This window comes from Muscardinus avellanarius (assembly GCF_963383645.1).
Source record: "Muscardinus avellanarius genome assembly, chromosome: 3".
NCBI classification, from domain to species: Eukaryota; Metazoa; Chordata; class Mammalia; order Rodentia; family Gliridae; genus Muscardinus; species Muscardinus avellanarius.
In genome coordinates this window covers 112,848,273-112,862,114 of record NC_137788.1, presented here as the reverse complement: position 1 = coordinate 112,862,114, position 13,842 = coordinate 112,848,273, and the positions used below count along the sequence as shown (strand labels likewise).

The 13,842-nt window shown below is 56.0% G+C and overlaps 1 protein-coding gene across 2 annotated transcripts; it reads right to left on the bottom strand.

Annotated features, from left to right (window-relative positions):
- Positions 1-2,455: 2,455 nt before the first annotated feature.
- On the bottom strand, positions 2,456-7,998 carry CRABP2 (cellular retinoic acid binding protein 2; the record flags this gene model as incomplete). Of its 2 annotated transcripts, XM_080693453.1 has the most annotated exons (4): positions 2,456-2,506; positions 3,365-3,481; positions 3,674-3,852; positions 7,929-7,998. In XM_080693453.1, the coding sequence occupies 4 exons, from the start codon at positions 7,996-7,998 to the stop codon at positions 2,456-2,458; spliced, it is 417 nt and encodes a 138-aa protein (XP_080549579.1). The 2 variants fall into 2 exon arrangements, with proteins under 2 accessions (XP_080549579.1, XP_080549580.1); XM_080693454.1 differs by lacking the exon at positions 3,365-3,481.
- Between the last annotated feature and the right edge of the window lie 5,844 nt (positions 7,999-13,842).

The window sequence follows — 13,842 nt, the reverse complement described above, 5'->3', positions numbered from 1 at the left end:
CCCTCAGCCCAGAGGCTGAGAGGTCAGGAGGAGATGGCCCCAGAAAACCAGGGCAGGGGACCAAGATGGCTGGGGGAGAGGACTTGGGGTCAGCCCAGAGGGGCAGGAGGTGGCTATTTCTACCTGCTGTCTGATCCAGCCCCTAGCTGCTGAAACATTAACTTTTTCTCTTCTCTTTACTTCCTTCATTTTCCTCTTCCTTCCTTCCTTTCTTTCTTTCTTTCTTTCTTTCTTTCTTTCTTTCTTTCTTTCTTTCTTTCTTTTTTTCACAGCACTGGGGCTGGAACCCAGGGACATTCTACTTCCGAGCTACACCCTCAGCCTTATTTTTTTAGTCTTTATTTATTTATTTATTTATTTATTTATTTTTGTTGTACTGGGGGTGGAACCCAGGGGCTTTCTACCTCTGGGCTATACTCCCAGACCTATTTTATACTTTATTTGGAAACAGGGTCTCACTAAGTTGCTGAGAGCCTCACTAAGTAGCTGAGGCTGGCTTCGAACCTGTGAAATCCTCCTGTCTCAACCTCTCAAGTGCTGGGATTACACGTTTCTATTCTTTATTTTAAAACAGGATCTCACTGAGTTGTAGAGGGCCTCACTAAATAGCTGAGTCTGTCCTCAAACCTGCAATCCTCCTGTCTCAGCCTCCCAAGTACTGCAATTTTAAGGGTGAACCACCATGTCCGGCTTGCTTATTTATTTATTTATTTATTTATTTATTTATTTATTTATTTATTTATTTAGTGGGTCTGGGGATGGAACCCAGAGGCATTTGACCTCTGAGCTATACCCCCTGCCCTATTTTTTATTCTATATTTTGAAACAGGTCTCACCAAAGTGCAGATGCCCTTACTAAGTAGCTGAGGCTGTCTGCAAACTGTGATCCTCCACTCTCAGCCTCCCGAATGCTGGGATTACAAGCATGCGCCACCATGCCCAGCTATACATTTTTTTTTCATTCTTTGGCCAAATTTATTATAATACTCAATGTTGGTACACTGCACTCAAATACTGAAAGCACAAATTGAAAAAGGGTTTTCTAAAATAAATTTTTAAAATTTATTTTTATTGGTGCATTGTAATTATTCATCACATTGGAATATAAGACTTGAGAGGATATACAAGCACACATCATCCAATTAGCCCTCATCCAGTCCCCATCCCATTCCCTTCCCCTCCCTCGATCCCATGCTTGTTTGGTGATTAACTTTGATACGTATGTTTATGTACCTCCTGCTTTTTAAAGAGGCTCCATCCTCCCCTATTCCATACCCTCTGATTGGTCACCTTAACTGCTTCACTATAGGGCCCTTTCTATAGCTCGACCACTTCCTGTTTCCCCTTTCCTCCTAGTTATTGCCGATTAGGGGGAGCATCTGGTTTTTATTTTCTGCAATATTTCTCTGTGCATGCCGCGTTGCAAGTACCGATCCTACTCTTGATGGCCCCAGTAGTGGCCTGGCTACCCGGTGGACTGATCCAGACCTTGCTGGCTCAAGCAGCGGCCTTGCCTCATGGGAGGCCCCGATTCTGGCCTCGCTGGCCCCAACACTGCCCTAACCCCTCAGCTGGCTCCGATCCCGGCCTCGGAGGCCCCAGCACCGGCCTTGCCTCACGGCAGGCTCCAATCCCAGCCTCACTGGCCTTGGCACCAGCCTAACTCCTCTGCAGGCTCCGATCCCGGCCTTGGAGGCCCCAGTAGCGGCCTTGCCTCACGGAAGGCTCCGATGCCGGCCATTGGCCCCGGCACCAGCCTCCAGCTATACGTTTATTTATTGCTGTACTAGGGATTGAACCCGGGGTCATTCTAATCCTGAACTTCTCACCAACCTTTTTTGGTTGTGTTTTTGTTTGCTTGTTTGTAAACAGAGTCTCACTAGGTTGCTGAAAGCCTCGAAATGTTGCTGAGGCTAGCCTCAAACCTGTGATCCTCCTCCCTCAGCCTCCTGAGTCACTAGGATTGCATGAGGGCAGCATGGCACACGCTAACATTTACCTCCCCTTCACTCTGTATTTCAGGCCAGGCGGCGATCCAGCTACCCACCCTGACTGATGAGCCAGACTGGAGCACGTGGTTTGTTTGTTTTTTAACATTTTTAATAAAATTCACAAATAAATATTCTAAACCATAACAACTACAGGGGCAAAGAGTGGGAGCTAGAGAGCCGGTCTTTCTCACTCAGACCCTTGGGGCCCCTCGTGGGAAATGACCCTGCCAGGGCGGGTGTGGGCATGGGTGGCCCTGGCTCTGGCGATGGAGAGGGGCCTCGCTGTTGGTGTAGAACAGGGGAGACGGGGTCAAACAACACAAGACCCTGCGAGGGACTTCCCCGCGACACCCAGAGGTGACAGAAAGAGAAGCACTAGTCTAGGACAGTGTGGAGGGTAGGTGGGGAGCGGCCCCGGGGCTGTGAGCAGGGGTTGGGGACAGTGGCTCCGGCAGCTCTGGGCCTCACTCTCGGATGTAGACTCTGGTGCACACCACATCGTCCGCCGTCATGGTCTGGAAGAACAGAAGCAAGGGTTCGTCTGTATGTCCTTTGTGAATGGATCTCATCCTCTACCTTAAGCTGGGGTGATTCCCTAAAGGACTGCCTTTTTTTTTTTTTTTTTTTTTTGGTACTGGAGAGTGAATCCAGGGGTGTTCTACCACCAAGCTACACCCCCAGCCCTTTTTTATTTTTTGTTTGAAAACAGAGTCACACTAAGTTGCTGAGGGTCTCACTAAATTGCTGAGGCTGGCCTTGAATCTGTGATCCCGTCTCAGCCTCCCAAGTACTGGGACTACAGATGTGTGCCACCATGCCCAGCTAGAGTACAGCCTTTTTGTTTGTTTTTTTGTTTGTTTTGTTTTTGCAGTACTGGGGATGGAACCCCGGCGCATTCTACCTCCACGGTACACCCCCAGCCCTATTTTCATTCTTTTTTTGGAAACAGGGTCTCACTGAGTAGCTGAGGCTGGCGGAGAATCACCATCTTCCTGTCTCAGCCTCCCGAATGCTGGAATTACAAGCGTACGGCACCACGCCCGGCTCTATTTTTTATTCTTTATTTTGAAACAGGGTCTCACTAAGTTGCAGAGGGCCTCACTAAGTAGCTGAGGCTGGCTGCAAACCTGCTATCATCCTGTCTCAGCCTCCCAAGTACTGAGATTACAGGCATGAGCCACCACGCCCGGCTAGAGTGCAGCGATTTCCAATGCGCCCTGAATAGGGCAAGGACAGTTCAATCCCCTGCAAGCACCGGATTCAGGTGTGGTGGGAACCAGCCTGGGATGTCCTTGGACCTCTTTCCCAGAGTTCCCCAGAGTGCCCCTTGATGGCACTGGGTTGGCTGTTAGTTGGGAGGAGGTGGGACTTACCAGGATCAGCTCTCCATCATTGGTCAGCTCCCTGGTCCAGGAAGTCTTGGGGCCCTCTCCTTTCAGAAGGCGCTGCTCACAGATCATCTTGTTCTCACTCTCCCATTTCACTAGACTCTGCCAAGGACAGACGGCTGGTTGACCCGTGCCCATCACTGGAGCCATGCAGGGAGAGGGATACAGAGGCCAAAACGGCCAGACCCTCCTTCTCATCCCCACGGCTCCCTAAAGACTTCTCCAGGAGACCAGAGGGGAGACAGTGGCACGCGGAGGATGGCGGGACCTCGCGGGACCCTGCCCGAGGCTCACCTTACAGGGTCTCCCATCCACAGTCTGTTCCTCAAACTCCTCCCCGATCTTGAAGCTGATCTCCGTGGTGCGCACGGTGGTGGAGGTTTTGATGTAGAAGGTGTCCCCTTCCTGCTTGATCTCTACCGCGGGCTTGGAGGCTGCGGCCACGGCGATCTTCCTAAGCATCATGTTCACCCCTGTGGGGAGAGTGGACCCGAGTGGGCCTTGCTGTGGGGACGGGGTGCCCAGGCAGGCAGCCCGGAGGTGCAGGTGGCAAGCGGTGCAGGGCCCTGCCCCAGCCACTCCTAGCTGAAGCCGCGCCTGTTGAGTCAGCCAGCTAGGATCTCGGGCTCACCAAGTCCCAGCTATTCAGCACTAGAACCCTCAGGGGCAGCTTCCTCCACACCCCACCCAGCAAGTGTGCTCTCCTCACTCCGGCCTTTCATCCCCCTGGCTTGAGACTTTCTCCTGCAATTGGCTCATCAGACCCACTGGGCTTTCCCTTTACCCAAGTGCAGGGTCGGGGAGCTGGAAAGTAGGGTCCCCTTCCCTCTCTACCCACCATGGCTGCTGCTAGAGAGGTCTTCATTTGCCCAATCTCTTCCCTGCCCCAAATGAGGAGCAAGAATGCTGAACAGAGGAAGAGATGGGGCAGCTGTTTCTCTAAAGAATGTCCAGCAGCCAGTAATCCCAGTACTTGGGAGGCTGAGGCAGGAGGATCGCAGATTTGAGGCGGCTGGATGTAGCTCAGAGGTAGAATGTCCCTGGGCTCAATCCCTTGTCCCCCCTCCCCAAAAAATGCCAGCAGAATAAAATGGAAAGTAGACACCTTGGACTAGATCCATTAGGCTGTGACTTCCTCCTGGCTCAGCCCTTTTTCAGGCTGGGCGACCCTGGGCAAGTGGCTTAACCTGAGCCAGGTGTGGCGGCACAGGCTTGTAATCCTGGTACTTGGGAGGCTGAGACGGGAGGATCCCAGGTTCAAAGTCAGCCTTGGCAATTTACTGTTCCTTCCTTCCTTCTTTCCTTCCTTCCTTCCTTCCTTCCTTCCTTCCTTTCTTTCTTTTTCTTTGTGGTACTGGGGATAGAACCTATAGAACCCTCAGCCCTATTTTTTATCTTTTATTTTGAAACAGGGTCTCACTGAGTTGCAAAGGGCCTCACTAAGTAGCTGGGGCTGTCCTCGACCCCGACCCTCCTGTCTCAGCCTCCCAAATGCTGGGATTACAAGCATGAGCCACCATGCCTGGCTACCCTGTTTCTAAATAAGAAAATCAGGCTGGGGGGGGGTGATTTTTAGGTTGGAGGTGGAATGCCTCTGGGTTCCATCCCTAGTACCAAAAAAAAAAAAAAAGCTTAACCTGTCTGAACCTTTGATTTCTCAGCTCTAAAACAGAAATAAAAGCTAGGTGTGGTGGCATATGAGAGACTAAGACAGAAGGATCCGGGTTCGTTACCAGCCTCAGCTACTTAGTGAGGCCCTCCTCAACTTAGCACAACTTAAGACCCTGTTTCAAAAAAAAGAATAAAATTTCAATACCTACTTCAGACTTATCAAGTGGAATGACACGTGTTTAGGACTTAGAATACCCAGTGGTAGGAGTGACTACATTTTCATGAAATGATAACTCTTGTCGCTGTTGTATGTGTGTGTGTGTGTGTGTGTGTGTGTGTGGTATTGGGGATGGAACCCAGGAGCATTCTACCTCCAAGCTACACCCCCAGCCCTATTTATTTTTATATTCTATTTATTTATTTATTTTTGTAGTACTGGGGATTGAACCCAGGGACCTTCTACTTCTGAGCTGCACCCCCAGCCCTATTTTTTATTCTTTATTTCCAACAGGGTCTCACTGAGTTGCAGAGGGCCTCACTAAGTAGCTGAGGCTGTCCACAAACCACGATCCTCCTGTCTCAGCCTCCTGAATGCTGGGATTACAAGCGTGCGCCACCACGCCCGGCTCACATCCATGTTTGTAACAGTTTCCCTGGGCCTTGGCCATCCTCCTGGTTGGGACAGATATCCTCCCCGCCCCCGAATACTGGGGCATCCCTCACCAAGAGGGGGGATGGTGTAATGAATGATACAGGGCTGGAGAGGGACTGGGGGCTAGAGGTGAGAAGACAGCCCTCTGACCAGCCCCCAGGGCTGTGGAGCTGGGGCCTGGCTGGGCTGACCTTGGCCGACTCCAGACACTGTTTATCTACTGGGTCTGCTTTCAATCGGCCCCCAGCGGGGCTGCAGGAGGGCACGTGGCTCTGAGGGACCCTGCAGGGAGGACAAACAGACTGAAGTCAGCCAGCAGGGTTGGGCTTTGGTTCTTACTTTCCATCTGGGGCCTGGGATGTGCCAGGTCACCACTCCACTGCTCTCCACTGGGGGAGAGGGGCCAGAATCCAGCACAGATGCAGATGCGGGTAGGAAGGCAGCTAGGTTGTTTAGGTTGTTGGGTTTTTTGTTGTTGTTGTTGTTGCAGTATTGGGGATGGAACCCAGGGGCATTCTACCTCTGAGCGACACCCCAGCCCTATTTTCTATTCTTTACTTTGAAACAGGATCTCACTGAGTTGCAAAGGGCCTCACTAAGCAGCTGAGGCTGTCTGCAAACTGTGATCCTCCTGTCTCAGCCTCCCAAATGCTGGGATTACAAGTGTGCATGCCTGGCTAGTTGTTTGTTTGTTTTTGTTTGAAGGGAGAACCTCTATTCTTGTGTCTTTAGTTTCTTCAAGGCTGATACAATTATGAGAAGTACTTTGGTTAAGCCAGGTGTAGCGGCACACACCTGTCAACCCAGTATGTGGGAGGCTGAGACAGGAGGATAACAGGTTCCAAACCAGCCTCGGCCACTTGACAAGACCCTTAGCAACTTAGCAAGCCAGTTTCAAAATAAAAAATAAAAGGGTTGGGGTAAAACGCTCAGAGGTAAAATGCCCCTGGGTTCAATTCCTTAGTACCAAAAAAATTTTTTTACAGTATTATGAGCCAGGCGTGTGACACAAGTTTGTAATCCCAGCACTTGGGAGGCTGAGACAGGAGGATCACACAGGTTCGAAGCCAGCCTCAGCTACTGAGTGAGGCTCTCAGCAACTTAGTGAGACCCTGTTTCCAAACAAAATATAAAATAGATCTGGGAGTGTAGCCCAAAGGTAGAAGGCCCTTTGGTTCCATCCCCAGTGCCACACACAAAAAAATAATAATAATTTAAAAGTTAGATGGCAGGACGAGCTAACAGCAAGGAGAGCTGGCGATTTTTGATCTCCCAACAGGACTCTTTTGGTCCAGCCCCCTACTCTGCATAGGGTGGCCCCCCCATACACACCTGACACAACCAGGGTCTCCATTTCAGTCCAGAAATGGAAGGCAAGCTTACCCTTGGGCCCACTGGCTGGGATCCTTAAGTAACTCCCGTCCCTCCTCCCCCTGCAGCCGGGCCCTCCTCCCTCCCCCAGCACTTCTGGCCCAACCCACCAGGGGGCCCAAGGTGGGCCCGGCGATGGGGAGGGCAGCCCGGAGGGCTCAGCTTTCCCACCTTGGACCAAGGCACCCAGCCCGGCTGCTTGCAGGTCTCTGGTGAGAGACCAGGGCCAGAACTCTGGGTTTTTGGAACCGGGAGAGAGTGGGGTTTCACACGAAGCCATTTGTTGAAATCCAAGAAAGTGATAATTATCCAGGGCGATTTTAGGACTCTGGACTGCTTGCTGTAGGAAAATATTTGTCTCACAGGTGGGGCTGGGGTGGAGTGTCGGGGACAGAAAGGAAAACGCAGCGCGCAGGGGGAAGGGGCGCGGGATCACCCAGCGGGCAGAGCAGGCCAGCGGGAAGCGACCTGCCCCGCCCGGATTGGGTTGCAGGCGGGGGCTTGGGGAAGGGCGCGGGAGCGACTCCGGGGACTGGCTGGGCGGGTACCCAGGCTCCCTGGCCCTGGGGTTCCCGGCTTTTAACTGCGGAGAGCCAGGTGCCTGGTCAGTGATGGTCGAGGCGCCCAGGCCAGCCCCCCTACGCCTACCTCGTGCTTCTGGTTTTATTTGATGCACCAGCTCTGAGTCACCGCAGAGCTGGCACGGGTGGGCGCCCCGCCGGAGAAGGCAGGATTTAGGTGTCCTGGCCGTGTCCAGGGACCTCGGCCACCGGCCCTCCCCTTTTTGGGGGGATGCGGCCCCCGCGCCCGCGCCCCCTGCCTTCTGCCTCCTTTTCTTTCTCGCCCTACCTCTCGTCCCCACCAAGGACTCCAGCGTCCCTTTCGCCGTTCCAGGGCTTCCCCAAACCTCCTTACCCAGCTCTTTGAGGAGATCCTCGAAGTTTTCCGATCGGATGATTTTCCAGTTGCCAGAGAAGTTAGGCATGGTGGCGGTGCGGGTGGGTCCCCTTAGATCCCTCGGCTAGAGCACTGGACACGGAGTCCTTTAGTCGAAAGAGATGTCGCCGCCGGCCTCGCGAGCTCGGGAGACTCAGAAACCAGGACGCGGCGGAGGGCAACCCAGGCTGGCCAGGGATCCCGCGCCGGCGGCTTTTATACCCGGCGCGGGCCCGCCCCTGCCCAGGAATGAGGTGGCCCCGCCTCCCGCTCCTCTCTCCCACCCCACCTGGGGGGCCCCGCGCCGCGGGCCACCAACCCCCGTCCCTGCACCCCCCCAGCCTCTGGTTCTAGCCCACCGGGTGAGTCCCGAGTTCTCTGGGGCGGGGGACGAGGTACCCTTGGCGGCCAATAGGTGGATGGGAAGGGGCGCTTGAATTGCACTCTGGGGCGAGAGGAGGGGGCGACAGATGCTCGGCTCTCACGCCCTGCCGAGGGCGAGCCACAGGGTCGGTCCCCAGCTTGCCTTGGTGCGCTCGACCCCCTGGCGCTGGACACCTGGAGACCCCCTTAGTGATCCCCAGAACTCCAGCTGGAGCTGGGAGAAGCGGGTCGTCTCTGCACTCAGAGAGGAACCGGGGTTCCAGGGGGGGCACCCCAGCACGGCAAGGGCGCCCCCTGCTGGGTCAGCTCCAGAAGGCTGGGAGGGGTTGCACAGTCTCCCCCCCACCCCTCCACCCCACGACCCAGCTGCGTTCCGAGGCTCTGGGGATGCTGGGCGGCTCTGGCTCTGGATGCCCCGGACGGACCTCGAAGGGTTAAGCGGGAGCGGGGGCGCGGGGCTGGGGAGGGCAGAGGTCGCCGCCGCTCACTTGACATGGTCTCTTTATGAAGGCGCCCTCCCTGTGGCCGCGCTCCCGGGGCCCAGAGGGGGCTCGGCAGGCGGCCGGGAGGGAGGGAGGGGCGGGCACCGGCGCGGGAAAGGCTGGGTGCCCGGAGGGGGTGGAGCAGGGTCTCGGGTGTCACCAACCTGAGCTGTAAACCTGGCGGAAGGAGCCGCGACTTTAAAGTGGGCCATCAAACCGGATGGGGGTGGGGGCACCGCTTCCCGCGGGGACCCGAGTGGGAGTGGGCGAGCCCCCCGGAGAGGGCGGGAGACCCTGAGACCCAGAGATGGAGGTCGGCTGGAGACTAGGAGGCCGAGGAGCGCGGAGGAGCATCCCCGCCTCGCACGTGGCCGGGGGCTCGCAGCCCACTCCCACCCCCCACTTTTCCAGGACTCGCCCACCAGCTCCTTCTAAGGCTGCAGGGAAACCCCAGGAACTGTCCCCTCCTTGCCAGCGTGGCCAAGGGTGGAGTCCCCAGGCCCTGGAGATCTCCGACCTCCTTACCCTCAGGACCCAGGAACCGTCTAGGGAGTTGGGGACCTCGGCGGGAGCTGGGGAGGACGGAGGAGGGGTGAGGAGCCAGAGCTGAGGGGCTGGAGGACTTGCCTCCTCCCGGAGAGGTACCGGGGCAGGCCCTCGGCTGGGGGGGGGGGAATCTCCCTGATGGGTGGGTGCGTGGGGAGCAGCGGGAGAGGGAAGTTAGGGCGCAGCTAGGGCCTCTCACCCAGTCCCCTAGCCGGCTGCCCCGCAGACATGGAGGGGCCACTTCAGCCGGGTTTTGGGGTGCCGGAGCACTGATGGCGGGGCAGGGCGGGGGAGGGTGGCGTGTGGGGGAGCAGTCTGCAGCAGGATAAAGCCGAGGCGGAGGAGGCCCGGCGGCCTGCCCCTCCCCCAGCCCCCGGCCCAGCGTTGCTGTAGGTAGGGAGGGGGATTAGATTCTGACAGTGAAATCGGGCTCCAAGCCAAAGGGATGAGGAGCGGCAGGAGGAGGGAACATGGCGGAAGCCAGGCTCCCGCAGCCCCCTCTCTTGCCCACCCGGGTCATTAGGTCCATCTCCAGCCCACTGGGGAAAGAGTCCGGTCTCTATTCAGTGGCCATCCCTCCTGCACTCCCCCCCTCCCCAGTCTTGCAACTGTGGTGTTCAGACCTCACCCCTGAGCTGGGGGTGGAGTGCAGGAGAACAGCGCTTCTGTCTAGCATGCCCTGGCCCGGGGTTTGATCCCCAGCTCTGTAAACCTCCCCAAACCAAACCAGACCTCCTCCCCAAGAGTGGTAACCAGGATGGGTGTGATCTGGTCCCCGGATGCTGATCAGGCGCTGTGGCTTGCCTGGGGATTGGGGGAGGATGGAGCCCCAGGGGCCTCCCGGGGTGGGGGCAGGGAGGCCTGCGACATCGACCCTCCCCTCATTTCCCCTCTCCCCCCCCCCCCCCAACAGCCAACTGGCCAGGATTTCCAAAGAGACACAAGTAAGACAAAGGGAAGGCGGCTGGGAGGGGGAATTCTTTCCAGATGTGAGAGTTTGCGGTTTGGCCGCTCAGGGCTGGAGCGCCAGCCCCAGCACCCCGACCCTGGCTGAGAGATAGCTGAAGGGTCCGGAGCGAGCTGCAGACGGGCTGGGATGAGGCTGGGATCGGTGGCCCAGCCGCTAGCTGCCCTGTTACCCCAGGGGAGCCACGGCCTGGGGGTGCTGAGGGGAGGTGCTAGGGGAAGGCTCAGAGGGCTGGGGGTACCAGGAAATGGATGGGGAACCTGGGGGCAAGGGGCAGGGCGGGGGGCTCCAGAGCCGCAATGGGCGGAGCTGCAGCTGGGTCACAAACAACTGGCTTTAATTTCCCGCTGGGATCAATAAGGAGAAGGAATTTCCCTGTGTCGCTGGCCTTTTAATTATGCCCAAATCTGATGCAGACCTGCCCCGGGGCGACACTTCTCCCTTTCTAGGGCCCTTGATCCTTGCCCGTCTTGGGGGCACCCTCAGGAATTTGGAAATACAAGTGGGGGAAGGGTGCAAAGTTAAGAAACAGACAGGCCTGCTTGAGAGGGTTCTAGGAACATCTGGGGGCTGTGTTCCACCATGGTGTGCAGGGCCAGGGGGAAGGTGGATGATAGTTCTGGAAGGTGCGGAGTGGGCAATAGGTGTGTGCAGAATGGAGCGCAGAGCTGGGGAGGAGCCCCATCACTCCCTGGAAGCTGGGTGAGGGAGAGGGACCACCCAGCCCAGCCCTGGGGAGGGAAGGGCTGACCCTGGATGGGAGGCTGGAGAGAGTCCTGAAGCCCCACCCTCACCCCCAACTCGGCCCAGGGAGAATCTCTGGCCAAAATCAGCATTGTGGACAGCCCCACCCGGCAGGGTTTCTGAGTCTGCTGGGTCAGAGGGTTTCTTGGCTGGGACTCAGGTAGAAATTAAACCCAGGTGGGGCCTGCACACCTGGGGCTCTGCCGCTCAGCAGAGAGGGCCAGCAGAGAAGGCAGGAGGCCCCAGGGGGTGGGGAAGTCTGAGGGTAGAAGAGGGCCCGGGAGCGGGTTGTGGTGGCACACGCTTGTAATCCCCATACTTGCGAGGCTGAAACGGGAGGATGGCAGGTTCGCGGCCAGCCTCAGCAACTTCGTGAGGCCCTGTTTCAAAACAAAAATAAAATAGGTCTGGGGCGTGTATCTCAGAGGTAGACTACCCCTGAGTACTGAGTATCCTCAGTACCACAAAAAAGAAAAGAGGGGCTGGGAGCCCCTGAGGTGAGATAGATACTCTCAGGATTCCACTCTGCACAGAGCCTCAGCATCCTGAATCCAGTCTGCTCTGACACTCATGGAAAAGGAGAGCCCTTTTTTGTGGTGCTGGGGGTTGAACCCAAGAGCTACCTCTGAGCTACACCTGCAGCTGTATTTTTTTATTTTTACTTATTTATTTTGGTACTATGGATTGAATCCAGGGGAGTTCCAGCACTGAGCCACTCCCCCCAGCGTGTGTGTGTGTGTGTGTGTGTGTGTGTGTGTGTGTGTGTGATTACCGAGGCTGGTCTCAAACCTGCGATCCTCCTGTGTCAGTCTCCCAAGAACTGGGATTACAGGCATGTGCTGCTGCGCCCAGCCATATTTTTAATTTTGAAACAGGGTCTCAGTAAGTTGCTGAGGACCTTGCTAAGTTGCCCAGGCTGGCCTGGATCCTGTGATCCTCCTGTTTCAGCAGGAGGCCAAAATACCTGGCCCATGCAGCCCTTTGCAAAGGTGGTAAGGCCAGCCTCGGATTGACCGAAGGAAATGGCCAATGCAGCAGGCTGGATGGGAGATGAGCCAGAAGAGAGCCTCTAGCAACCAGCAGAAAGCACAAACTGGGGATCAGGCTCAGACCTGGAAAGGAGGCAACTCTTTTTTTAAAAATTAAATTATTTATTTATTTATTTATTTATCTTGCGGTACTGGGGATGGAACCGAGGGGCATTCCACCTCCAAGCTACACCCCCAGCCCTATTTTTTTATTCTTTATTTTGAAACAGGCTCTCACTGAGTTGTAAAGGGCCTCACTAAGTAGCTGAGGCTGGCTGCGAACCACGATCTTCCTGCCTCAGCCTCCCGAATGCTGGGATTACAGGCGTGCCTCACCATGACCTGCTAGGAAGCAACTTATTTCTCAGAAACCTTTGGGTACAAGGGAGAGACCCCAGGAGCCAGGGAGAGCGAGGGGAGAGAATCCTGAGTGGCTACAGGAAAAGGGCAGCTCCACACAAAGGCGGGTGATGACAGCTGTCTCCGGGGTGTGGCCCGATGGGATCAGCACCCCGGAGGGATGACAGTCAGACAGGGAGAGGGTCCCCTGCGCAGCACCCGGCGGCGCCTCTGTTGTTCTTGGCTCCGCTGCCTGGTTCCCAGCCCCAGCTGCCAAGGCTCTCCTTGCTTTCCTCCGGGCTGGGCTGGGCTGGGTTGGGCTGGCTGAGCCAGGAGGAGCGGGAGGAGGTGGGGATGCACTGGCTGCTGAGGACATGTCCAGACCTAGTCTCAGTCCCCTGGATGGAGACTGTGACCTGCTGTTAAACTCCAAATGGCTTTAAGATCCAGTTCTGAGGGTTAGAGCCCTCTGCCAGTACCACCCCCTGCACTGCATGGGCCCCATAACCCCTGGCAGCCTAGGGCCAGAGAGGGAGGGACAAGGCTATAGCCATGGCGACTCTGGCAGGCTGGACACCTGGGTTCACAGAGTGGCCAGCTCTGAAAAAATATGCTCAGCCTGCAGCCTGGTCGCCATCCAGGCGGCTGGCGCCTCCTCTCCTGGGATCTAGAGACCCGCTGGTCCCCCACTTCCCATGCCCCACTAAGAGGAACTGGGGGTTCTGGAGGAAGAGGAGATGTAGGCTGAGGGGATGAGGGGACAAAGGTCAGGTAGTCACATTCTAAGATTGACTAGAAAAGAGGCAGGAGCCGGGCGTGGTGGTGCACCTTGTGATCCCAGTACTTGGGAGGCTGGGACAGGAGGATTCGAGTGCGTGGCCAGCCTCAGCTACTTAGGGAGGCCCTTTGCAACTCAGTGAGACCATGATTCAAAATAGAGAATAAAAAATATGGCTGGGGAGCCGGGCATGGTGGCGCACGCTTGTAATCCCCACGCTTGGGAGGCAGAGACAGGTGGATCGCGCAGGTTTGAAGCCAGCCTCGCTGGCTTAAGAGACCCTGTTTCCAAAATAAAAATATAAAATAGGTCTGGGAGTGTAACCTGGAGGTAGAAGGTACCACCAAATAAATAAATAAATAAATAAATAAATAATAAATAAATGAGGCTGGGGTGTAACTCGGAGGTAGAATGCCCCTGGGTTCCATCCCTAGTACTGCAAAAGAAAAGGAAAAAAGAAAAAAGAGGAGAAGGGCCAAGTCCCCCAGAGAAGCAGACAGAGAGAGGCTTCGAGGCTCTGGATGGGGACAGAAAGAGGCTATTGGGCTCACTGTTTCCAGAGACAGGGCAGGAGGGGCTGACAGGCCAGCCTCTGGAGGGTGTCAGCCTGCTTGGGAAGAGCTCC